Source organism: Felis catus, chromosome B1 (assembly GCF_018350175.1).
Source record: "Felis catus isolate Fca126 chromosome B1, F.catus_Fca126_mat1.0, whole genome shotgun sequence".
Lineage (NCBI taxonomy): Eukaryota > Metazoa > Chordata > Mammalia > Carnivora > Felidae > Felis > Felis catus.
The window spans coordinates 140,933,390-140,960,170 of record NC_058371.1 but is presented as its reverse complement, the minus strand read 5'-3'; the positions used below and the strand labels follow the sequence as shown (position 1 = coordinate 140,960,170).

The following is a 26,781-nucleotide window of genomic DNA, read 5'->3' as shown; positions in this document are numbered from 1 at the left end:
ATATAAGCCTTGGCTTATATTTAGATTCTCTTAAGACAGTTATGATTTTTAATTATGATATTATGAACACTTGTCATTTCCTGAATGTTGGAGGAGTAGGCTGATGTTAATGTTGGAGAAAATATAGTTTCATTTATTCTAGTCTTGTAAGGAGGGAAGGACAGGGGAAAATGAAGTGAATCAGAATTATAATATCTATTATGATATATTTAAAAATTATTTCCGTATATATTATACAAAATTAGATGTTTTCCTGATTGTTTTCTCTTGTATATATCTCATACTGTAAAACATTGTGATCTCTTTAAGGAGAAGATGTTGATGTTCTTTACTCCACTTTCCTGAATTCTAGCATTTGTGGTACTAAATCTTGGCTGGATAGAGTAGCTGTTGGTTATTTGTAAAGAGAGCGCTTTGCTAATTTTTTAAAGATAATTGAATCTAGCATAATCATAACCCTGGATGAGTTTAGTTGATAGTCATCCAGAAGACATTTTAAAAGGAGAACCGAATGAACTTCAATTTTTAGGGGACAAATTTTATTTTAAAGTAGAGGTATGACCTGAGTTATGTTTTGAGGAAGGCATTCTGTTTTGCTTTTTTACAAACTTAAAAAATTTTTTTTATCTGGTTTGAATCAGCAAGCTGATTCGCATGAAATTTTTATTTTTTTCAAAGTAGTACATGTATATGTTTTAAAAAGTCAAATGGTTTTGTTAAGCCGTGGCTAAATCAGTATCCTCCTGCCCCATTACTCTCCTCAGAGGCATTCACTTTAAAAATGCTTGAGAGGGGCGCCTGGGTGGCTCAGTCGGTTAAGCGTCCGACTTCAGCCAGGTCACGATCTCGCGGTCCGTGAGTTCGAGCCCCGCGTCAGGCTCTGGGCTGATGGCTCAGAGCCTGGAGCCTGTTTCCGATTCTGTTTCTCCCTCTCTCTCTGCCCCTCCCCCGTTCATGCTCTGTCTCTCTCTGTCCCAAAAATAAATGTTGAAAAAAAAAATTAAAAAAAAAATGCTTGAGATATTTCTCATATTCACTTCCATATTTCTACACGTCATTATATAGGGGAAAGTGTGTAGTTTTAATGAGATCCTTAGAGTATGAGAGAGGGGGAACTTAGAAGATCAGGAGAAGTATGTGATTCTGGGTATGAGGAGGCTCTTCAATAAAAGTTTGGTAGTGCTCTTTCTGGTTTTATGTTTTGCTTTTTATTATTGTTTTTTAAGTTTATTTATTTTGAGAGAGAGCACAAGAGGGGGAGGCAAAGAGAGAGAGGAGAGCAAGAGAATCCCAAGCAGGCTCTGCACTGCCAGCACAGAGCCTGACATGGGGCTCGAACCCACAAACTGTGAGATCATGCCCTGAGCCGAGATCAAGAGTCTGACGCTTAACTGACTGAGTCATCCAGGCGCCCTAATTTTATGTTTTAGATAATATCTCCAAGTAAAGATGAGGATTTAACTGTCAGAGTTTTTTTTTAACTTTTTAATTTTAATTTTTAATTTTTAGATTAAATTAATAATCGGTATTTAAATTATTTTGCTTGCTGTTTAACTGTGATATGTGATCGCCTGTAATTAACATTTTTGTTTTTGTATTTAAAATTTTTTTCCAGGAGCTAATATACCCATTGATAATTGCCTATTTTCCTTCATATATGTTAGTAGTTTTGCCCAACATTCCTCAATAGAAATGCAAATCTTTATGTAGTATACTTCAACATTTACATATTTGTGTCAGTTTTATTTTTGCTTCTGTAGAAATATCCTTTGGGGAGACTTCAGTTCTGCTTAATTTTGAATAGCATTTAGCTGTGCTTCTAGGAACTCCCTATGCCTTCTTCCTATCTTAGACTCTCTACTACTCATACTTCCTCCCTTGTTTTTACCTACCTCCTTTGAATAGAGTACATTTTTTCAGTAGCTTTCTGATAATGGATTATGGAAAGAAGCATGTTTGAAACCTTGTATAGAATTATTTTTATTCTCCATCCATATTTGATTATTCATTTGGCTGGCTAAAGTGTTGTAGGTTAGAAATAATTTTGGGCTAGAATTTTGAAGGCATTATCCCATTTTTCACCTAGTTGTTACTATTGAGAAATAATTTTGGGCTAGAATTTTGAAGGCATTATCTCATTTTTCACCTAGTTGTTACCATTGAGAAATCTCATGCATTATGATTCTTCACTTTTTTTTTTTTTTTTTAATTTTTTTTCAACGTTTTTTATTTATTTTTGGGACAGAGAGAGACAGAGCATGAACGGGGAAGGGGCAGAGAGAGGGAGACACAGAGTCGGAAACAGGTTCCAGGCTCCGAGCCATCAGCCCAGAGCCTGATGCGGGGCTCGAACTCACGGACCGCGAGATCGTGACCTGGCTGAAGTCGGACGCTTAACCGACTGCGCCACCCAGGCGCCCCGATTCTTCACTTTTTTTAACGTGACCTCTTTTTTTTTCCCGTGGACACTTAGAATCTTTGCTTTAGCTTTAGCATTCTAAAATCTTAGGTATATCTGCCTTGGTTATGGGTCAGTTTTGCTATCTTTATTGCTGGGACTCAGTTTTTTTCTCTTTCATTTTCTCTGTTCCTCTCTTTGTCTTCTCTTTTTAAAAATTCTAATTGTGTTGGGAGTTCCTTAAATGTGTCTTTTAGCTCCTCTATAGAATTTTGTATTTCTGCTATTTATTTTTAATTTCCAAGAACTCTTATTCTCTCAATGCTGTTCTTTGTTAAAATGCACTTAGATGCAAGTCGTTTGTTGTCTGTAGTTATTAATTACAGTTTTTAAAAAAGAGTTTTCTTCTGTTCTTTGTGTTTTTGTTTTCCTGAATTTCTCTCTTGTTATTACACCTTCTTTTTTATGTTAGAAGTTTCCTTCAAATGTTTTACCAGCTAAACGTGCTGCATACACTGTAGATGAGAATGTACCCTCTGAGTGGGCTTTACATCCCAGAGAAGGAATCCAGAGGATTTGAATAGGGCATACTCAATTCCTTTTTCTCACATGAATCAGTTAGAAAATTCCTTTTCTTTTCATGGGGGAAAAGTGAGTTGCAGAGTAGAGAATGGGAGAATAATTACTTTCCCTTTCTATAAAAGCTGATTGTATTACATAAAATTGTTTAAGAATGAAGGTACTTTTGTAAGGCAGTCAGTGTTATGAATATAGATCAGGTACATTGGTTTTGATTTTGTAAGGGATGAAACTGTGTAGGAAGTAGAAGAATGTATTGTATAGCCGATATGCACCATCACGGTTAGAGGTATCAATTTGTTACAGCCATCTTTTGTGAAATGTTAGATTTTTGTGGGTTCATGATTTGACACTGCTAAATTTGTTAATATTCTTGTGTATAAGTTAAAGAGAGATTAATTACAGGTTTTAGGTACCAGATGTCCAGAAAGCAGAGTTGGTCTTTTGAATATATTTTCATTATTTAATGAAAGGAGCTTTTTGTTTTGGAGGTGTTTTATAGAAATTCCCACGGATAACATACCTGTTAGCTTTTGCTTTATAACAAAACATCCCCAAACTCAACAGCATAAAACAACAGTCATTTATTATTGCTTGTGTATCAGTGGGTCACTTGTTGTAGACTGAGCTTGGTGGAATGACACTGTTCGTTTTAGTTGGGCTTGTTCACATGCCAGTGGGTTTGCTGGGATTAGTTGGAGTGGCTCTGTTTCAGGTTTCTCATCCTTTTCCCTGGCACTAGAAGCTTATTTGGGGGATGTTTTTCTCATAGAGATAATAGAAATACAAGAGGGCAAGTGGAAGATATGAGGTCTCTTAAGGCTTAGGCTTGGGATTGGCACACTGCCACTTCTGCGTTATTCTTTCAGCCAAAGTAAGTCATATGGCTGAGCCCACATCAAAGAGCAAGGTATTCTCTCTGCTCCGTTTATTGGGAGGAAGTGCAGTTACATGGCAAAGGGCCGGGATAAAGAGGGTTGAAGATTTGGGGCCAGTGGTGCAATCTACTACAGATAAAATTTAATTATCTTATTAAAAAAACCCAAGTCATGTAAAAATTAAAGTGGAATGTAAGATTGCACTTTACAGAAGGTTGTTGGATGACTAAGTGGTTGGAAAAATGTTGAATTTCCAATTTTAATGGTGAAGTTGGTCAGAGTGTAAAAGCTTTTGTTTAGGAAATGATACCTGTTTGAAAAATATGGAAAGATTTGAGAGTTATATGCATCCTGTTTGAAAAGATTTTCAGTATACATCGTTTGATTTCTGAATCTGATTTTTTTTTGTTTTTCAAAAAATTTTTTTAATGTTTTATTTTTTATTTATTTTTGAGAAATAGAGAGAGAGAGAAAGAGGGAGGGAGAGAGGGGCAGCAAGCTAAGAAGACAGAATCCAAAGCAGGCGCCAGGCTCTGAGCTGTCAGCACTGAGCCTGATGCTGGACCCGAACTCACGAACCGAACCGCGAGGTCATGATCTGAGCTCAAGTGTGATGCTTAACCGACTGAGCCACCCACGTGCCCCTGATTTGTTTGTTTGTTTTTCATTAGAATAACCTTTACTTTAATCTTCAGAAGACTTTGATTTTGAATAATGAAATTTTACTTATTTCTACATTTGAAATGCAGCTCAGTTACAGCTTTTAGGTTTTTCTGGGGACTTGCATTTCGTGATTCAAGATCTCTGAATGCGAGAAAGGAGATTAACATTTGTTCAAATTTTTTTCTACTCATTACAACATTGAAAGTTAGGAAGACGTAGAATGAGTTTAAGATTATGATTTCTTTAGCTGTGACATATTTCAATAATGTGAATGAGCATCAATAAAACACTTTTTATCCTGTTTAATTTTTGTTTAAAACAAGTTCAGTGTCTAACACACAAGAGGATGGGGGAAATTGCTGCCTGGTCAGGTATCTTGAGGTGTCTTGAACAAATTACAATCAAATATACTTTAGTGTTCTGAAATTGGGGATTGATAGATAAAATTTGGTATTTTTTCTGCTTTAAAGTTTTCTGCTATTATAGGAAATACATGAGAATGCTGTTTAGAGAGTAGTATTAAATGAACAGGTGCATATGCACCTTCTTGCAGATTACAAAGTAGCAAACATTCATTTGTCCAACCTTGTTAAAGGAAGGTTTCAAGTTAACCTAAGTTTGCCTTTTTAAATTCCCAAACTTAATTTTCATTAGAATGCTTTCTGAATTACTTTTCTTTAAAAAAAATTTTTTTAATGTTTATTTATTTGCTTTTGAAAGAGAGAGAGAAAGAGAGCGCGCACAAACAGGGGAGGGCAGAGAGAGAGGAGACACAGAATGTGAAGCAGGCTCCAGACTGTGCTGTTAGCACAGAGCCTGACGCGGGGCTTAAACTCATGAACCGTGAGATCATGAGCTGAAGTTGAACACCTAACTGACTGAGCCACGCAGGTGCCCCTAATTACTTGTGTTTCTTGTGTCCTTAAATGGTGGTCAACTTTTTCTTAATAATTTAGAATTGTCACTAGACTATCAATTATTGTGGTATATGTAATATATAATCATCCTCTCAGGGCTCATTGGTATGACTGATTTTAGTAAGTTATTCTGCCTGTTGCCTTTTACCTGAATTAGAGCATTAGCCTCTTAACCCATCTGTCCATTTCCACTCTTGTGATTTCCCCTACCCCCCAATCAAGAAGATCCTTTAAAGAGTTAGATCTGGAGTGGGCACCTGGGTGGCTTAGTTGATTAAGTGTCCAACTCTTGATTTCTGCTCAGGTCTTAATGTGAGATCGAACCTGCATCAGGCTCTGCACTGACAGCATGGAGCCTGCTTGGGATTCACTTTCCTCCTCTCTGCCTTTTCTCTGCTCACGCGTGTGTGCGCACACTCTCTCTCAAGATAAAGAAACATTAAAAATAAAAGATCAGGAAGTCCCTGGTTCTCAAGATAAAATCTAAAATATGGCTGATGGCTGTCTGTCTTGTCAGTCTCATGTCACTTTACCTTTTCTCTGATTTTTGGACCATACATACCTACATTGGCTTTAAGTTAATCAAAATTATTAAGCTCTTTCCCAAAATGGAGGCCTTTGTACGTACTGCTTGCTGTTGCTAGCATGCTTTTCTCGCAGATCTCTGCCTGGTCAGTTCCTAATCATGCTACAGTCTCACCATAAATATCACTTCCTCAGATAGGCCTCATCTGACACCATCCCCTCCCCATCCTCCTTTGCCAATTTAAATTTAGGTTTCTCTCATATTAATCTTATTGTACATAATTATATGTGTTTATTTATGTAATTGCTTAATGTTTACCTCTGCCTTTAATTGATAAATTCCATGATAATATAAACTTTATTTTTGCTCACAATTGTTTATCTAATAGCTAGCATAGTATTGAATAACTGTTTCTTCAAATCTATGATGCCGTCAATTATAAGGCATACTTTGATTTCATAGATGTTAATTAAAATCTTGAAAAAAGGCCAGTAGCATTAGCAGAACATCATCTATCTTAAGGTGTTTTTATTTCAGAGATGTAAAGTATGAAAAATGTATGTTATTGAATCAATATGATATGGTACAGGAAGCATCCTTCCATGAGCATTATGAAAAAGCCAGTTCCCCTTTACTTGAGACCATAAAGGCATTTCTTAATTTCTTTGTGGTAGTCTTCATTTACTAAAAACATGTCTTCTCAAAATTACTTTTTTGGTTAGCTGGGCAAGTAGTGAATCAGATGAATAAGAAGCTGCAGACAGGTTTTACGGAAGCAGAAGTGTTACAGATATTCTGTGATACCTGTGAAGCTGTTGCAAGATTGCATCAGTGTAAGACTCCAATAATTCACCGGGATCTGAAGGTATGAATTTTAGACTACTTATGGATTAATACATTTTGAATTTAGCATTAAAATGTTCTTGGACTACTGTCTTCCTCTATACCAGTTTTTATTACCAGCACTGAAAGAATCTCTCTGTCCCAGGTACATTTCCTGAGGCCGTGTAAAGACTATAGACTAGAAATTGTGTTTTCCATGACCCTGAGGGTTTCTAGTATGGCTGTAGAAGTAGATTTTTATGGCCCTTCCTCTGCGTCTGTTGTACATAGTAGGCTTCTTAAAAAGGTTTCATGTGAGCAAAAATCTGAACGTCATTGATGCAGGTTGAATGTCCCTCCACATGATTCTGTCCAGTTCTGCTCTCCTCCTGTTTCCTATAACCCGTATTAGGTGTCAGGGTATTTTGCAGAGATTTTGGAGGCAGGCATGAATGGGTCGCTGTACTCAGTTACATTTACCATAGTTTTCTATCATTTACTATATTTAGGTGATTTTCTTTAAGGTCATTTTATCTTACCTTTTTGTGGAGTCTGATCTCTTGTATATGGCACCCACTTGTTACATTGGAAAAGGTCCCCCAAAAGGATTTGAATATTCCCAGTGTCATAGTGCTCAAGGTATCATTACACATACCATTTAAAAATCATAGGTTTGCCCACAAGCCCTAAGATTACAAAAACTTCTCTTCCAGAAATGCGCTATACCCAAATATCTCATGGCTAATTTTTCACATTGCTTCAAGTCTACTCAGATTAACTTTCTCCATTTGTTCAGTCTTGCACCACCTTATAGTATTGTGCCGATTGTTTACTTTCTGTTCTCTTCCACTAGCATGTAAGCTCTATGTGGGCAGGGATTTTTTTTTTTTTAATGCTTATTTAGTTTTGAAGGAGACAGAGAGACAGAGAGACAGAGAGACAGAGCATGAGCAGGGGAGGGGCAGAGAGAGAGAAGGAGACACAGACTCTGAAGCAGGCTCCAGGCTCTGAGCTGTCAGCCCAGTGCCCTACACGGGACTTGAACTCACAAACTGTGAGATCATGATCTGAGCCGAAGTCAGACGCTTAACTGACTGAGCCAGCCAGGTTCCCCTATCCAAGTATTTAGTATTTAGACCTTGGCACATAGCCAAGGTCTCAGTAATATTTAGTGATTGGATGAATCCCAATTCTGACTGATTATACAAAATTTATGAAAGGTGATAATAAAATCCCCCTAGGATACAAGAGAATAGAAGATGTCACGTAGAATATAGATTGTTAACCATGGAAGTGTCATCTAGGGAAACCTACGGTGTAACAGGTTACAAATTAGGCAAAGATTGAAATGTACGACTGAAGACATCTGTCCTTTAATTTGGATAATGAGTGTAGTTCATTTCAGTTCTTCTGAATATGCAGATTTTACATTTTCCCTAATAATTTGGTATGTCTTTTTATGCTATTTTGGCTTGTTAACCTTTTTTATATTAAGTTGATGTTTCCAGTTGAGTCTTCTTGATTTAAAGCCAGAAAAGACATTGAACTGCATACTTTTATATAGGCCCTGTTTCATATGCTTAGTTCGTTTTACTTGTGTAAATTTATGCAAACCTATGTTTGTTTTAAGTAGATGTCTTGTACAAATCTTTGTTGTGTATAAATCTTTTAAAAAGTTGACTAAATATGAAATATAGAAGAAAAACAAACTGTAATGTGAGTATTTTGGTAGAGTGGAGAGCAATTGAATAGCTCATCCAAGACTGCATTATAAAGGTAGAAAATGTTATGGGGGAAAATATAATAATAATAGTATCATTTATTGAGTGCTTACTTTATTTCAGCCACTCTTCTAACTCTTTACGTGTTTTAACTCATACGATTTTTACAACAATTCCATGTAACAGATACTGTTAGCTTCTCCATTTTGTAGATAAGGAAATCAAAGCACAAGAGTAGTTCAGCATATTGTCTAAGGGGACAAATGGTAGCAAATTGCAGAGTTGGGATGTGAACCCACACTCTCCTGTGCATGTCGTGTATTCAGGTTGCTACAACTCTGATCTCCAAGTTAACACATAAAGTCAAAACTGTGTTCTGTTAGTGCAGCATTTTAGATAAAAATGGAATTAGGAGTCAACCAGAGTTAGAAGTTTAATGGTTTTTGTTACTTGTCTATAGATAAGCTGAAGTGTCAGAATGAAAAATGGAGGTACAGTCTAGATTTCAACTGCTACTAGTTCTTCTTTTTCATAGAAGAGGTTTAAAAGGATTTAGGGCTTATAGACCCCTGCAAAAATCATCCTGGGATGGGAGGAGCACTTCTCTGTTCTCAGTAGGAGAAACAGTAGACATTGTCAGGTATATTTTTGGTCTGATTGATTTGGCCTTCCTCATGATTTATCTTATGTCTTTCTGTCTGTATATATGGCACAAACCTTGTGTTTATTTTGTAAAAATATGGTTATGAAAGTATAATTTTCACTTTGAAAATACTACTAATTATTTATTTTTTCTGAAGGTAGAAAATATTTTGTTGAATGATAGTGGAAACTATGTACTTTGTGACTTTGGCAGTGCCACGAATAAATTTCTTAATCCTCAAAAAGATGGAGTTAATCTAGTAGAAGAAGAAATTAAAAAGTAAGTTTCTATCTTTATTGTGCTTTGTCTCATGGGAATTTTAGGTAACTTAAGTCTATGGACCAGATTTGCTAATACAGATTTTAGGTATTTCATTTATAGATTTCTTTGAAATATTTCTGTGCCATAGACATTGATTAATTTATGTCTGCTGTAGCTCAGTAGTATATATATTTTATCATAGATACAAGTTTTATGTACATTGTAAATGTATTTATCAAGAAATTTATTAAGTTTGAGTTATTTGTGGAATTATTAAAGGGAGTTTTAAGTGATTATTGAGTTAAACATTGTGTTTTTACTGATACTGAGGACTTGTTCTTATTAGGAAGATAATAAATTATTTGAAAAGTAAGCTTTTACTTTATATTTAAGAGGAAGAAGATTGACTTGTTAATGCAATGAAAACTCTGGAAAACGTGTTAACTTTGTGATAGTGTATTGGAAAGCTCTCTGGTAGAAATATGTCATATATGCTCTATTTTTCTTAGTTTTATACTTTCTGTGGTTGCTAGAGTATCTATAAAGACCTTTCCCTTTTCTGTTTTCTCATTTAGAAAATAGAACTGTTTATAAATCTTAGGTAAATCTTAAATTACCTTAATAAAATGATAAAGAATGCACAAAGGTCTGTCAGAATAGGAATTTCTGAGTAGTTGTTTTTTCTTGGTCTCCTTTCTTCTTCACAGTTTCTCATTTGTTTAAGACTAACGGCTATCATTTGAACTGCAGTATGCATTTTGAAAGAACTCAAGGAGAGCTGATCTTTCCCTGGCCCATTTGTATAACACAGTGGGTTTCTAGACCATGTATTTCTACTCAGGAAATATAGCCTGTGGTGATTATGTTAGATTCCATAAAAATTAACTCCTTAGTAAACGTATAAATGTCCTGAAGAACACAAGAACAAATCACTGAATTGGCTTTTTGGGGATATATGTTTGTATACATATATATGTATATGTATGTGTGTGTGTGTATATATATATGTATATATGTATATATACATATATATACACACATATATGTGTATGTATATATGTATGTATGTATATATATAATTTAAAAATTATTTGGTTGTGATTTATAACTGCTTTAGGATCTCTGACTTGCTGAAATTTTCATTTCTTACTGCTGAGATCTTAAGGTTCAGTAGAATTTTGTAGTAGTGATGAGTGCAGGCTCATGAGGAATTCTTGTGCTTTGTGGCTCAGTTGAGGAGGTAATGGTCTAACCATTTATTTAGTTAACAGGTGTTTATTCAGGGCCTACCATGCAGTGGACACCATTGTTGGTGCTGCAGTATAGCAGTGAACAGAAGTTCTGTCCTCGTGCAGTTTGTATTTTGGTTTTGCAGGTTGCTCCTCGTAGTGTTGTCATTCAGAATTTCTCACCAGTCAGTAATTTCGAAAAAGTAAGATGATAGGATGTTGAGCCTTAAGATATTTCATACAAAATGAAACATATCAACACTCAAAATTATGCCATGATACAAGTAGTCCTTCCAAAGTCTAATAATTTCTGCTATGAGATTGAGTACTACTTTATTAAAATATTCTGTTCATAATGGATTTGGAGTTTTTATGTTGGTAAAGATTTATTCAGTGTCTTTTAATTCCAAATAGCTTATGATGGCAGTCAGTTCTAGAAGTGTTCTTAATTAATGTAGTTAGAATGATGGCAACTAGATTACTTTTAAAACAACAGCGATAAAAACAGACCTAGAGGAGATTTACTACTGTGTGCCAGGAATTATGCTAGAGTCCATAAAAACAAACTCCTTAATAAACATATAATTTTTTGAGTGGGTAGACATTTTGTTTTTAAATTAATGGACTAAAGTATTTTGATTAGGGTAGTTTTAGAGTCTAATTATATTATTTAAAACAAATTCAAGGAAAACTATATTTTCAATCCATTGTCTTTATTTCAGATTTTTAATTAAAATTAAGTTTTTATATCATTAGAGATGCTGTCGCATTTGTTGAATAAAACATGTATAGATGCTTTGTATTGTTAAATCTTGATGGACTTTTAATGAGCTTTTTAAAAATAGTATTATTTCTATATAATGTTATTGAATCTAAAAGTTTTCTGTAGCATTTTATGTAGAAACAATGTAGTATCTATATATTTTTTTTTTTTTTTTTTTTTTTTTTTTTTATATCTCCACTCCATTTCACTTATTTACTGCCAGGTATACAACTCTGTCATACAGAGCCCCTGAAATGATCAACCTTTATGGAGGGAAACCCATCACCACCAAGGCTGATATCTGGGTAAGGCCAAGAAAGGCTAACATTTTCTCTAACCAAATTAAAAAAAAAAAAAATCTGAGTTCAGTTGGTTATTTTCCCCCTGTTACCCCAAAGGTATTTTATAATAAGTAGAAGAAAGTGGTATATTCTTATACAGAAGAAGAAAATAAATAGAACATTTTATCTTTTTAATCCTGAAATGGAAAGCTTAGGTATAAAAAAGCAAATAAAGGACTTCCATATAATGTAACTCTTTGCCAAAGTATTTTTTAGAATTTATATTACATATGAATGTAAACATGTTTTGATTGAGTGTAATTTTGATTGAGTGCAGTATGGAAAAGCTGGTCATAAATCTTAAGTAATTCTTAGAAATATTTTAAAGATCTTTTTAATGGAAACTAACATGAGTCAATTTTTTTCTAATTAAAATCAAGCCATTGACTAATTTCTACATATTTAAGATCTTACTTAACATATTCAGTTGGCCCTTGAACAACATGATTTGAACTTAATTTGCAGATTTTGATTTTTTTTTTTTAAGTTTACTTATTTTGAGAGCCAGAGAGGAAGAGAGGGAGAGCGGGAGCAGGGGAGGGACAGAGAGAGAGGGTGAGAGACTGAATACTTAGCAGGGTACCTCACTGTCAGTGCACTGTCAGTGTGAACCCTGAGATCATGATCTGAGCCAAAATCATGAGTCAGAAGCTTACTTAGGTGCTCTAATATGCAGATTTTTAAAAATAAATATATTGGGAAACCTTTTGGAGATTTGCAACAGATCTGAAAAAACTTGCAGGTGAACCAGGCAGCCTAGAAATACTGAAAAAATTAAGAAAAAGTTACATATTATTGTAAGAGTACAGTATATAATACATATTAAAATATGTGTTAATCGACTATTTATGTTATTGATAAGGCTTCACAGTAGATTATCAGTAGTTTTAGGGGAATCAAAAATTACACATGGATTTTCAACTGCATGGGTATTGACTCCTCTAACCCCTGTGTTGTTCAAGGGTCAACCGTATATCTGGATTGCATTATTAAGATTGATCATATTTTATATAATTGAACTTTTTGTTAGAATGCATATACTTTTTTAGAACTTGTTTCATAAGGGAATATATTTTGGCTTTGTTTCATAAATTAGCAAGAAACTCTATTTTAAATGTGAGTTCATTTAAATTCAACAAGTATTAGCCATATCTACCACTAGTGACCGTATTAAGGTTGTAGAAAAAAAATTCCATTGGAAATACTTCTAGATTTTACAAAAAAATATCATGCTTATTTTAAAAGCATAATAATTTAGAAAGTAGTCAAGCATAATGTGTGAAACCAAATGAATATCTCCTTGGTTCTCTTCTCTTGACCTCCTCCTATAGGGGTTGGGATACTAAATATTCTAGCAAGGTAATAAAAAAAAAAAAGAGTATCTTTGATATCTTTTCATCTGTCATAATGTACACTTTTTTTTTTTTAACCAGTGATTCTTAAATCTTGTGGTACTTTTTAACCATATACATAGTTGACTCAATGGATAAGTTTGATTTGATACTGCTTATAGATTACCAGCTTATAATTCAAATTCAGTTTGCTCTTTCTCAGCATTAACATTAAATAGCTTATAGTAAATGGTTTATAGTATAATGTAGAAAGCACATCCAATCAGGTTTTAATTTATAAAATGAAGGTATTAGAAGAGGTGATTGTGGAAGTTTTTCCTAATCTAATTTTGTGACTGCTTTTGAAATCCATGTTACCTAAAAGAGTATTTCAACAGCAGAGGAAACAACAGACATCATAGCTTAACTACTGTTTGGATATTATCAAGGCTTGAATGAAAAGATAATTAGTCTCTAAGTACATGATTGTTACCCCATATCTTAACAATAAGGGGAGAATCCTTTTTTTAATTCATTTTTTCATTAGACTTTATATGTGTGCCAGGCAGTATACTAAATTGTGATAAATTTAAAATTTATACCATTTATAGATTAGGATATGGGGTAATATTTCTATAATGGATAATTATAGAACTTAAATTATAAGTATAGTTATGGGGTTACAAATAGATTACTCAAAGAAAATGAAAAAAGAAGCAAATAATCAGAAAATAGAATCTGTGTTTATATGCTTGACAGAAGTAGAATTTTAATTTTCATAATGCCATTTTTTTTCTTGTATTCACTCAGGTGAAACAGAAGTATCTTGCAACATTTTAGGTGTGAATGAAAGAATAACTAGAAAAATTATTCAATTCATATTGGTCAGAGATTGTGTTTCTATTTCAGCATAGTACTGATTCGGGGAGTTACCATACTGAGGTTAAAGTATTCACTTAGCACTTTATATTTTGGCAAAAAAATTTTTTTTTTTTGCTTGGAAGTTTCCATTGTAGGTTATTTTTATCCTGAGAACTGGGATGCTGATTTTATAAGCATTAGGAAATTCAGTGAGAGATGCTTCATGTTATCTTTTAATGAGGAAAATTGAAGATGATGGTATTCGAAGCCTTCAAAATCAGGTCATTTTTACCCTCCCGTTTCTTGAACAATTCTCATTGTATCAGATGGATAGAGGGAAATGCCTTTGATGTGAAAAAACTAGGACACCTTGTTGTGTTCACACCGTGTGAAGCAGAGTATTTTATGTTTTCGATTTATATTTTTTAAGGATACTGGCATTGCTATCTAAAATAGTTATCTGGAAATTCCCACAACATTTACTCTAACAGAAGACACATTATTAAAAGTTTGATTGAAAAGATAAAACTGGATAAAATGCAGATCTCTTGTGCGTAGACTATCATCTGGGCAGTAGAAAGGTGTAATTTAATGCAGATATTACACCATTAATAGTATTTTTTAGTGCTGTTAGGGAAGCCTTAAGCTCAGTTTGCTACATATAAATGCTGAAAACATCTGCCTTACAGAAAAAAGCAGTATAAATATTTTTAAGTGACATTGAACTGGTTATTTCCATTCAAAATCTTTACCGTTTCATTAGTCACAGTAATGTTTTTGAACTTACTAGAATTACTCTTCTAGAATTAAAATTTATAGAGCTTTTAAACTTTGTTGGAAGACTGTGTTGAAAATAATGTTTTGTAAATATTGTCAGACTTACAAAGGTGCTTCTGCATATTGTGATCTTCATGGTAGTTATAAAAGTAGTGTGTTTGTTAGTTGAGTGTGCTAATAAGTTGATGTGTGGAGAAAATCTAACAAAAGAGAGGTGATATAAGGCCAATAGTATTGCTGATATAATTGTATACTGACTATTGGATAATTTTATTACAGTCTGTTTAGAATTAGAAATAACATTTACACTTTTTTTTAAGTTTATTTTGAGAGAGAGAGAGAGACAGACAGAGAGAGAGAGAGAGAGAGAGAGAGAGAGAGAGAGAGAGAGAGAGAGAAAGAGAGAGAATGAGAGGAGAGGGAGAGAGAATCCTAAGCGGGCTGTGCACAAACAGTGCAGAACCCGATGTGGGGCTCGAACTCACAAACTGTGAGATCATAACCTGAGTCAAAATCAAGAGTCAGACACTTAACCTACTGAATCACACAGGCACCCCAGAAATAACTTTTACACTCTTAAGGCTTGTAGGTGACACTTCTTATAAGAGCATAGTGATTTCTTGAGCTGAAAATCACATTTTATTACTGCTTCTCAGGTTTGAGCTGTTAGCAGCTTAGCTGGGAATTTCCTTTGCTACTCTTCAGAATATAATTTGCGTTTTAGGGTGTTTTGTCTTCATTGTCAGATTTATTGGTGCAAGTAGATTTATTGGTGCTGCACTGTCTATGAAGCCATGCAAGTGAAGCAGACAGAGCCCTTTGTGATTTTTAATATAGATTAGCAAAGTAGAAATATGATTAGTGTATTTAGGATAAAAATTATAGGGTTATATGTAAAGGTAGAGAACTAATTTTTTGATATGAAATAATGTCACGTGTTTAGTGAATAGTCAAATAAAAATGTATTGATGTTTGATAAAATTAACTGTGCTGGCTAACTCATACTTTGAATCCCAGGATTTTATAACATGTTTTATATTGAGTTAAAAAAATGTTGTTAGAAGAAGCCTTGTGTTGACTTCATTATTTATATGCTAGTTATGTGGTAAATATATATTTTTTCCTAGTGAAAGAAAACTATAATTTTTCTCCCAAGAGGAACCTGCTGCTTCTAATTTTAGTTATATCATTCATGATCTAGAGTTCCATGATAACATTAATCCAGCCAACTAATCACAGATGTGAGAGAAAAATATGGAAATGATACAGTTAAATATTTTTAAAAAAACTAAGCACAGTAATTGGTTTAATTACACCATTAATTGGTTTAATTTGTGAAAGGATTGATCCAGTATTAGAAACATTAGGCTTTTGTTTGTTTAATAACATACTTCATTTTTGGTTTGGGGCTGTGTTTTTGTCTTGTGATTGATTACTTCATCTGACAATATTCATACTTGTTTGTTTTACAGGCCCTGGGATGTTTACTGTATAAACTTTGTTTCTTCACTCTTCCTTTTGGTGAGAGTCAGGTTGCTATCTGTGATGGCAGCTTCACCGTCCCAGACAATTCTCGTTACTCCCATAACATACATTGCTTAATAAGTAAGTACTTGGAAGAATTTATGAAAAAATTGTAAGGTACTCTACTTAGGGTGGGCTATTTACATCTCTTTACCTAAACTTAGCCTTTTGATTTCATGTGTTATAGTTTTGTGAAACTATAATAAAGAAAAACATTTAAAAATGTTTGTAAGACTTTCATAGGAATGAAAACAGCTTAATTACTGATTAGTACATTGATATTTTTAAGCCCCCTAGATAAGCTTTTGTAGAACATAGAGATTATGTAATTAAGGAAGCTGGAATTTCTAGAAAAACTTACAGCAAAACATTTAATTACTTAGTTTTTGTACTTTGAAATCTAAACATTCAGACCTATTGCTTCTTGGGATTAAAGTATTACCAGTCTTATATTGTAGCTTATTTGGCCACCCTTTTTACTTTTTTAAAAATAAAAATTTTTATTTATTTTGAGGGAGAGATAGACAGCAAGGAGCGGAGGGGCAGAGAGGGAGAGGAGACAGAAACCCAAGCAGGCTCCATCTGCACTCTCAGGACAGAGCCTGACGCGGGCTCAAACTCCCGAACTGTGAGATCAGGCCAAAGTCAGGAGTTGGACACTTATCCAACTGGCCACCCAGGTGCCCTGCCACTCTTTTAAATGTTTATTCTTTATTGATAATGAATTGTTTATTGGAAAACAACCTAAAGTAGTATCAGAAAGAGGTAGTCCTGTAGGCCCCTGACTCCAAAAGAAATATCTCCATTTTCTTTCTAGCTTCCTTGAAGAGTTCTTTTCTTCCTTTTGGATGGATACTATAATTTTTTGTTTTTGTACTTGGTAAAATTTCTGAAAAAGATGATTGGGTTGGGGAGGAGTACCATCAGGTATTAAAATTAAAATATTAGGAAGCTTCATTATTTAAACAACACCTCTCCACACTGTTTTAATTAAGATGTTTCTAGCATTTCTACTCTGTTTTTGCATTTTAAACATCTCCTGTCATAGCCTCCAGCCACACTGATCAATGCAACAGAAAAGAGGGCCAATCTAAATATATTTGATGTTTTATAATATAAAGTTGCTGTTCAACTCGGTGCAAAAAAATAGGTGGAAATACAAAAAAATTATTAGACATTTGTGGACAAAACCACCAACCTGAAAATCTACATCAAATGTTATGCTAAAAATTGAAATAAATCAAAGATCTGAATGTAAAAAATACAAAACATAAATGTACTTGAATAAAATAGTCTTGAATTTATTTATAGCACTGGAGTGGGTAGTCTATAAGCAGGGCATTAAATCTCAAGAACTAGAAAAAATGAATCCATTAACATATGAGTTTAAACCATTAAAAGTCTCCCCTCCCCACCCCAACCCATGAACCCCAGCATAAAATTAAATGATAAATTGGGAAAAAAAATATTTGTTACACATTTGGCAGATGGCTAACTTTTATAATTTATAAGGCTTATGTAAATCCAAAAGAAAAGGGCCAGTGTGCCAATAGAAAAATGGTCAAAAGAAAATGGATCATAAAAGGATATCTAGCCTTGCTTTTGCATACTTATTTAAAGAATAATCTTTTTATTTATGCAGATTTGCTGAAACGTGTTGGAAATTGGAGAATTATGTCAGTTGAACACAAAATTACATTGCTTCATGTGGAATGTTCTTCCTAGGCAAAGGGAACCAGAGTAATGGGGTGGGGGAGGAGCTGTTACAGTTTATAGGGGAAAGGAAATAGCCCTAAGCTTTGCTGCTGTACTGCCAGTATGAAGACTTTTAGCTCTAATTGGAGAACATTAAATATGAGTGTTTGTACCTGGGGTTTTCTTCACAGAGAGATCTACTTCTGTTTAGTGCGGCTCCCTATTAATGGGTGGCCCCCTGAATAGCACCCCTGCTGGCTTAGAGTTCCATTTTTATCTTTATTGGTTGAATACTTCCAGCCTTGTTTTGATGTGTTTTTATATCCTTGTGGCAGCTTCCAGCCAAATTAAACTACCTGCCTGGGCAGTCTGAGTTACCTTCCCAGGTACCAGTTAATGTTTTTGTCAGTGCCCTGGTTGACAAAGTTGTATAGTTTTTCAGGGGTCTGACCCAGCTCTATTTTTCCTATTATCCCAGTTATTTTTAGCCTGCCATTTGATAGAATGTGATTTTTTAAAAAGCAAATCTACCTTTGGAGTATATTTGAATAAACAGACTCCTAACCCATCTGTTCAGTAGCTTTCCTCCTTCATTGTCCAAAAATTAGGGCATTAAAAGCATGAAAGAACTCTTGATTGGAATGCTCAAAGAACAGATTGAGGAATTTAATTTACTTTGGCTGTTGTGTGTTCTGGCTAATTGAAGTTTGACCTTATTGAGGTCCTTGCAAATCGTTGTAATTGTGACTGTCTTGTTGCTAAGTATAATGTTTTAATCACAACTGAGGGTTTTGTTGGGGATCTTGCAGTGTCTTGGAAACTCTGAATATTCTCATTGGACATTGTTGTATGAGAGACTGGAGAGTATATACACTGATTTGTGATTTAGCTTGCTTCTGGTAGTAAGATCTTATTTTCTTGAGGTGGGTTGTTTTTTTCCCGTTTCTGTGTATGTGTGTATAAGTATGTGTTTGTGGGTAATGGGAAGGAGGAAAACCTAAACACTTTTGATAATTTTAGGATCTAATTGGGCTCTAGTTCATTGACACCTTACTGTACATCATATGCTTCCTTTATTTGTCAGTAAATGTATAGATTTTAGTTTTTATCTGTTAATATAAATATTAATATAAATTTGACCATGTATTAATGTTTTAAACTTCTGTCTGAGAGCTGGACAGAAAAAAATTTGAATAAAATAAAAACATTCAAGTAAATGCTGCTATTTTACCTCCTGGGCTTTACTTTTTAAATATTGTCTTGATGTAATAAAAGGTTTACAAAGTAGAGATTTTTTGTTTTTGTTTTTTTTTTTTGAACTGAGGAGGAGCTCACTTTATTGGGGGGAGAGCACTGCATGTGGCCAACACATGAAGGCAGCCTGGCGGGCACCCTACACAACGTGCTCAAAAAAGGACACGGGAGGTTTTGCTAAGAGAGATCAACTGGAACGTGGGTTTCTCTGGGTGGCTTCCCAGCCTCATCCCTCTGAGGATTCGGGACGCTCCCAACTATTTCCTTGGAGGCAGATGTGGTCGCTTACAAGTCCAGGCCTTCAGGGGTGCTTTCTTGTTTTTTATAAAGAACATTTTCTTGGGGCGCCTGGGTGGCTCAGTCAGTTAAGCGTCTGACTTTAGCTCAGGTCACGATCTCGCGGTCCGTGAGTTCGAGCCCCGCGTCGGGCTCTGGGCTGATGGCTCGGAGCCTGGAGCCTGCTTCCGATTCTGTGTCTCCCTCTCTCTCTGCCCCTCCCCCGTTCATGCTCTGTCTCTCTCTGTCCCAAAAATAAATAAATGTTAAAAAAAAAAATTAAAAAAAAAAAGAACATTTTCTTTAGATTTTATGAAGTCTTCATTTGTTACTTTCATTCTGCGTTCTCTCAAGGCCATCAGACCAGCTTCTGTACAGATCACCTTGATGTCGGCCCCAGGAGGTCATCTTTAGCCATTATCAAGTCACATCATTGGCCAGCGTCATCCTGCTTGTGTGGATCTGAAAGATGTGCCTCTTAGTCTTTTCAGCAGGCAGGGGGAACTCAGTTTTCCTGTCAGTGTGGACTGGTCTGATAAGTGCTGGATCCAAAGTTTCTATTCAGTTTGTGGCCATGATAACTTTCACGTCACCCCTTGAATCAAATCCATCCAGCTGGTTCAACAGTTCCAACCTTGTTTGTTGGATTTCTCTTTCACCACCGGAATTTGAATCATATCTTTTTGTTCCAATGGCATCAATTTCATCAATAAACATGATGGATGGCGCATGTTCTTCTGCAACTCAAAACTCCTGAACGAGTTTGGGCCCATCACCTATGTACTTCTGAATAAGTTCAGAGCCAACCACTCTTAGGAAAGTGGCTGAGGTTTGGTTTGCTACTGCTGTGGCTAATAAGGTTTTACTTGTGCCAGGTGGTCCATAGAGAATGACCCCTTTTGGGGGCTTTATACCCATCTCTTCATAATATTCAGGATGAGTGAGAGGAAGCTCCACAGATTACTTAATTTCCTGGATTTGGTTGTCCAACCCCCCAATATCAGCATAGGTTTCCTGGGGAGCCTTTTCTACTTTCATCACCGTGACCAAGGGATCCGTGTCATCCATGAGCACCCCCTGTGACGGCACGTACCTTGTGGTTGAGCAGGACTGAGCAGCCTGGCTCCAGCAGGTCCTGGTCTACAAAGGAAAGAATGCTGATGTAGTGTTCTGAGCCCACAGATGTGGACATGATGGCATGATTGTCATCGATGATCTCTTCCAACGTTCCTACCGACATTGGGGTCCCCCTCAGATCATCCACCTTTGATCTTTCCTCCTCTTGCTTTTCTTCTAAAGGCTTCATTTGTTCCTGATTTCTAATGAATTCTTCTTCCATGAGAAGATAGTCTAATTCTAACTTCAGTAATTTTAAGCAGCGCTGAGTGTGAGGTGTCACCAGTGGCAGCTTGCTGGCAGCATCTGGTCCCTTTGTTTTCTTCTTCGTTTTCCCCCCCTCTGGTTGGTACAGGAGGTTCGTACTTCTTTTTCTTGTCCTTGTCATCCTTCTCGCCACCTCCAGGGCCATAACCACCACTCTGACTTTGTTCCATCTTGCTTTGGCCCCTCGAACTGCCGCTACCGGAAATAGTAGAGATTTTTTTTAAACAAGAACATATTTACAATGCAATTTTTTTTTTTTTATTTTTTAAATCTTTTTTTTTTCAACGTTTATTTATTTTTGGGACAGAGAGAGACAGAGCATGAACAGGGGAGGGGCAGAGAGAGAGGGAGACACAGAATCGGAAACAGGCTCCAGGCTCTGAGCCATCAGCCCAGAGCCCGACGTGGGGCTTGAACTCACAGACCGTGAGATCGTGACCTGGCTGAAGTCGGACGCTTAACCGACTGCGCCACCCAGGCGCCCCAACAATGCAATGTTTTTTAGAAAACACTTAGATTCTTTGCAGTTTTATTCTTTGAATTTTTTTACAAGTGACCTTGCTTGTTTCCTACCGTCCTATTTAGGTTTCTCCATCTCCTTTTATGATAATATAATTAGTGATTTACATTGCTTTCAAATTCTACATTCAGAAAACTGGGCATTGCCTAGTTGTGCTCATAGTTTTTCAAAGTGAAACATTTTATTACTAGTTGGTTATTCATACAATGTAGTTGTCCCCACGTATTAATATAAAACAAAGCATTAAAAACCATATATCTTTTTAGTATTAGCAGTTTTACTAATGCTGCTTGCCTCTATTTTATATGACTCAGGGTTTTTGAAAATGAAATAGCTCTGGGGCGCCTCGGTGGCTTAGTCTGTTAAGCATCCGACTTTGGCTCAGGTCATGATCTCTTGGTTCATGAACTTGAGCCCCGTGTCGGGCTCTGTGCTGACAGCTCAGAGCCTGGAGCCTGCTTCAGATTGTGTCTCCCTCTCTCCCTGACCCTCCCCTGCTTGCACTTTGTCTCTCTCTCTTAAATACACATTTAAAAAAAAAAAAAAAAGAAATAGCTCTGCCTAATCTTTGTTAAAAGTGTATAGTTTGTGGTTACATAAGAATTTGCATATACTTTTGTCACTAATCTGGTCAAGGGTAATTATTATTACCTACTGTCCATAAAGTTCAGTTTAACTATTAATTTCATCCTACTTTCCTGCTGACGTTTCATCTTAAAAGTAGCAGAATCAATTATTAGGAGTTTTTCTTCTTAGCTTTTGTTAACTTTTCCAATGGGCAAGTAATAAAGGTGAATTGGAAGGGAGGAGAGAAGAAGCACTTTCATTATGGATCTAGGAGTTGAAAAGAACTTAAAGAGCATTTAGAGGAGAAAGGGAAGCATAACTGATGGGATTACTGAGTAGTTACCATGAGTGAACAGAGGGCTGGCTGCCTTACCTTTCTTTTAGCATCTGTGTTGTAAGGTGGTTAAAGAAGTACATTGTAGACATTAAGAAGGCCTTGAGCCAAAGGGCCTGGGCCCACATCTGCTCTGTCACTTATTTGATTCATAACATTGGGCACCTCCATTTATCTTAATCCAATTTCTAAAATGAGCATATTAAAAGTATCTACCTCTTACAGTTGTGAAAATTAAATGAATTATGAAAAGTATGAAAAGTGTAAGCATGTGTAAGTATTCAGTAAGACATGGCCTTTAATAGTACCATTATTACTACTCCAATAACTACCACTACTACTGATAACATTATTATAATTCTTCTGAGCGAACCCAGTTTTTGATTTTCTGGGTAAGGGGCAGGGCATCTGGGTAATGAGTTTCAGAAATGCATTAGGATGTTCATTTCTTTCAGAGATTTCTTTGGATGCTATGAAGCAGAACTTGTTTTTACAGATTAATGGTGGCTGTATCAAAGGTTTACCATAAGTTAAATACTCAAGAATATAGTGTTAAATGTAACCAACCAGTAAGATTATGTTTCTCACTGCTTATTTTGTTCAGTAATGTAGTGATTTATATGAACAGCAGGGAAAGCTTTGTTTTTCTTACTTTTAGGTCTTCTCAGTTGCTTTATAGTTCTGTAACTTAAGCTTTTCTCAGCTTATCTACTTGACTTAAATTTGTTTTTTTTTTATTGAAATATAGTTGATATGTAGTATTGCATTAGTTCCGGATATATAATATAATGATTTGATGCATGTATGTATTGTGAAATGATCACCACAATAAGTCTAGGTAACATTTATCACCTTACATAGTTACATGTTATTTTCTGCCTGGTGACGAGAACTTTTAAGACCTATTCTTTTAGCAACTTTCGAATATGTAATGCAATATTATTAACTATAGTCACCATGCTGTGTGCAGTAAATCCCCAGAACTTATTTATTTTGTAACTGGAAGTTTGTCCCTTTTGAGCACCTTCCCTCAGTTTGTCCATCCCTTCCCCTCTCTACCTCTGGCAACCACCAATCTGTTCTCTATAGTTATGAGTTAATTTTTTTTTTTTTAACATTCCACATATAAGTGAGATCATATGGTATTTGTTTTTCTGTCTTAGCTTCACTTAGCAAAATGCCCTCAGGTCCATCCATGTTGTTTCATATGGCAAGATTTCCTTCCTTTTTAATGGCCAAATAGTATTCTTGTGTGTGTGTGTGTGTGTGTGTGTGTGTGTGTGTGTGTGATATTTATTGACCCATCAGTGGAAACTTAGGTTGCTTCTATGCCTTTGCTATTATGAATAATGCCGCACTGAATATGGGGGTGCAGATACCTTTTTAAGCTCTTTTTGTTTTCTTTGGATAAATATCCAGAAGTGGAGTCACTGGGTCATATGGTAGTTCTAATATTAACTTTTGGAGGGACCTCCAGTACTCTTTACCACAGTGGCTACGCCAGTTTGCACGCTCACTAACATTGTCCAAGGCTTTCCTTTTCTCCACATCCATACTAAGACTTGTTACTGCCAATCATTTTAATAATAAATAAATTTATTTTAATACCTATTTTCTGTGGGGAAACAGGAACTTTCTTGCTTGTTTCTAATACACCTAAAGTTTATTATGGGAATAAAAAATATACAAATAAAGACCGAACAGTTCAGTGAATTATCATGTACTTGTTATACAACTTCAGTGATTAAGAACTCACAGTCAATCTTTTTTTCATGTATGGGCTTACCCACTCTTCTATATTATTTTTGAAAATAATCTCAGACATTTTAATGTACCTTTGGAAAGAAATGAAAGATTAAGAGAGGAGTTTCTTGGAGATTTCCAGTCATTGCCCCTGAGTTACTGCTCTGGCAGATATAGAAAGAGGGCTCTGATCAGTGACTTCTAAGGACAGCTACCAGGACTATCCCAAATATACTATCCTGGTATATTTATAGTGCCATTTAGTGTTTCAGTTATGATTGAACACAGTTCACAGTTATTGGCTGTTAAATTTAGTTTCATTTTAGCACTCCATAGAATAGATTATGTAGGACCTATATTCCTAACATAGAAGTTTCTAATGCACTTGGTCCCTGGTTTTATGATGATTCAGCTTCTGGTTTTTGAATTTTACAATGGGTGTGATACCATTTCAGTAGAAACCATACTTCGATTTTTGAATTTTCATCTTTTGCCAACTAGTGAGATGTGTTGCATTGCTCTCATGATGCCGGACAGCAGCATTGAGCTGCAGCTTCCACTCAGCCGCGTGACCACGGGGGTGATGATGACACTTTCTAGCATTCTGTGCCCATATATTCATTTTGTTTTTCCCTTTCAGTACAGTATTTGATAAATTACATGAGATATTCAACACTTTATTACAAAATAGGCTTTGTGTTAGCTGATTTTGCCCAACTGCAGGCTAACGTAAGTGTTCTGAGCATGTCTAAGGTTGGCTAGGCTAAGTTATGTTCAGTAGGTTAGGTGTATTAAATGTATTAATTAAATGTATTACATTTTTGACCTACAGTATTTTTAATTTACATTGGGTTTATTGGGATGTAACCCCGTGTAAATTGAGGAAGCTCTGTGATAATCTCCATAGGTTAACAGATAAAAATAACAAGTTAATGCTTAGAGTATTTTTGTTGTACAATCAGAGTGGGTGTTTCTCTTTTCAGCTTTTTTACTATAAGCATAGTAAATAGAAGTCTTTGGGAGAGAAAAAGTGTTTTTATGAAAGGAAAACAATTGAGCAAGATTTTAAGCAGATAAATTCTTTTGAGACTTCTGTCCAAAGTATTTTTCTGTTAAATTTGTTGAGCTATTGGAGAGGCTGGTTTAACTTTTACTTAGGTCCAGGTGTGGATCTATCATTTTGTATAACTTGAATGGGAATGACTTTATTTAGTTTTTGGGTTGAGTCTTTGGTGAAACCGTACTTTAACTTGGTTAGTGCTATAGCAGCAGCAGCTGCTGCTCCATCAGTTGTGCTTTTTGTTGGAATATGCATAGATGTTGTACTTTCCTGCACAAAGTTTGTTATAAACATAACTATTTCAGCTGCCTTGGGCAAGTGTTTTTTGTCTGATACTCCAGTTGGAAATACTGTGGTGGTCTGATCATACACTACCTTCAGTGCTCAGACTATTTTGTGTTCTCAGGGTGTGTTAGTAGTGTTTGTATCAATAGAGTCATGCAATTAAGAGGAACAGAGAAATAGCCTTTCATTTCTGTGTGGCTAATATTTTAAAAGTTGATCTTATATTTTCAGTAGAATCAAGGTCAGTGGGAATGTTCCATGATGATTCACATGATCACTTTAAATTGAGTAAACAAGGGTGTATTCTAACTTCTCTGCCTCCCCCCCTTTTTTTGAATTCAAACACTTGATTAACTTTTGGATGAACTAGACACATATATTTCTTAATCAATCATTTCAGGAGCATATATTTGTAGATGATATGGTTTTGTTGTCTTTGAAGTAGGAGTTACTAAAACACTACACTTGAGGTTTAATTATTGTGAGAGAAAATGGACAAATTACTTAAAAAACTGAAGTTGTCATTCTTAGTAGATATGCCTCATTGTTTAGCTAGATTAGAGCTGATACCTCTCTACTCCAGATTATATAATTCGGTAATCCAGGAGTACATTTTGCAACCCATTCTCTTGGACAGTTTGGGAAATTATATTATTTAAATTAAATGCTTACAGATGCCTTATTGATTTTTTTCTTTTTAAATGGCTGATAATATCTAATACAAAAATGTTCAGAGATAAAAATATAGCCATGTTCTACCTATGGATTTCAGTCTTCTTATACTTTGAATTAGAATCAAGTCAGAGATGGGACACAGGAGCTCATCAGGTAAAAGTGTCAACATCAGTACTAATAAAGCAGATTGCAGAATGAAATTTAGATCGGAAGGCAAATGGACCTGTTAATCTGTATTCAATCCCCAAATTTACTTACACCTAGTGATAGGCAATGCTGGAAAGCCATAGACTTCCTCCCGAGAAGCACGCCATTTACAAAACATGGTTGCAGAGAGAATATAACATGTCCTGAGAATCGTTCTGAAAGAAAGAGTATCAGAGATTGATGAATGTGGGTGCTTATTTCTTTTTTCTTATCAAACAATTAGACAACTCACTGTCTTTTTCTTGGAGAGGAATGAGTTATAAAGTAGAGAGGTCACTAGTACAGTGGTTTTCAAACTGAGATCCATAGTAAAAGTTACATTTTAGTTATGACCTCATACACATACACACACGCGCGCGCACACACACACACACACACACACACACACACACACAAACAGGTTTCATGAAACATTGCTTATACTTACCATATTAATGCACTCTAATATTTTATATTCTATTTTATTAAAATAGATGATAGTAATGACCTTTTACACTGATTTTATGTACCATGAATGGGATCAATATAGTTAACAAACTTAAACTGAC

At 35.3% G+C, this 26,781-nt stretch overlaps 1 protein-coding gene and 1 pseudogene across 5 annotated transcripts in view; one reads left to right on the top strand and one right to left on the bottom strand.

The window, feature by feature from the left end:
• Positions 1–26,781, top strand: part of BMP2K (BMP2 inducible kinase) — a 130,938-nt gene that overhangs the window by 55,905 nt on the left and 48,252 nt on the right. For 3 of the 5 annotated variants that reach the window (XM_023253014.2, XM_023253012.2, XM_023253010.2), the window contains exons 4-7: positions 6,684–6,826; positions 9,305–9,426; positions 11,624–11,705; positions 16,183–16,315. In XM_023253014.2, the coding sequence (XP_023108782.2) occupies positions 6,684–6,826; positions 9,305–9,426; positions 11,624–11,705; positions 16,183–16,315 (480 nt within the window). The remainder of the gene's footprint in view (positions 1–6,683; positions 6,827–9,304; positions 9,427–11,623; positions 11,706–16,182; positions 16,316–26,781) is intronic. The other 2 variants (XM_023253013.2, XM_045056175.1) reach the window with 2 other exon arrangements.
• On the bottom strand, positions 19,469–21,081 carry LOC102899154 (annotated as a pseudogene).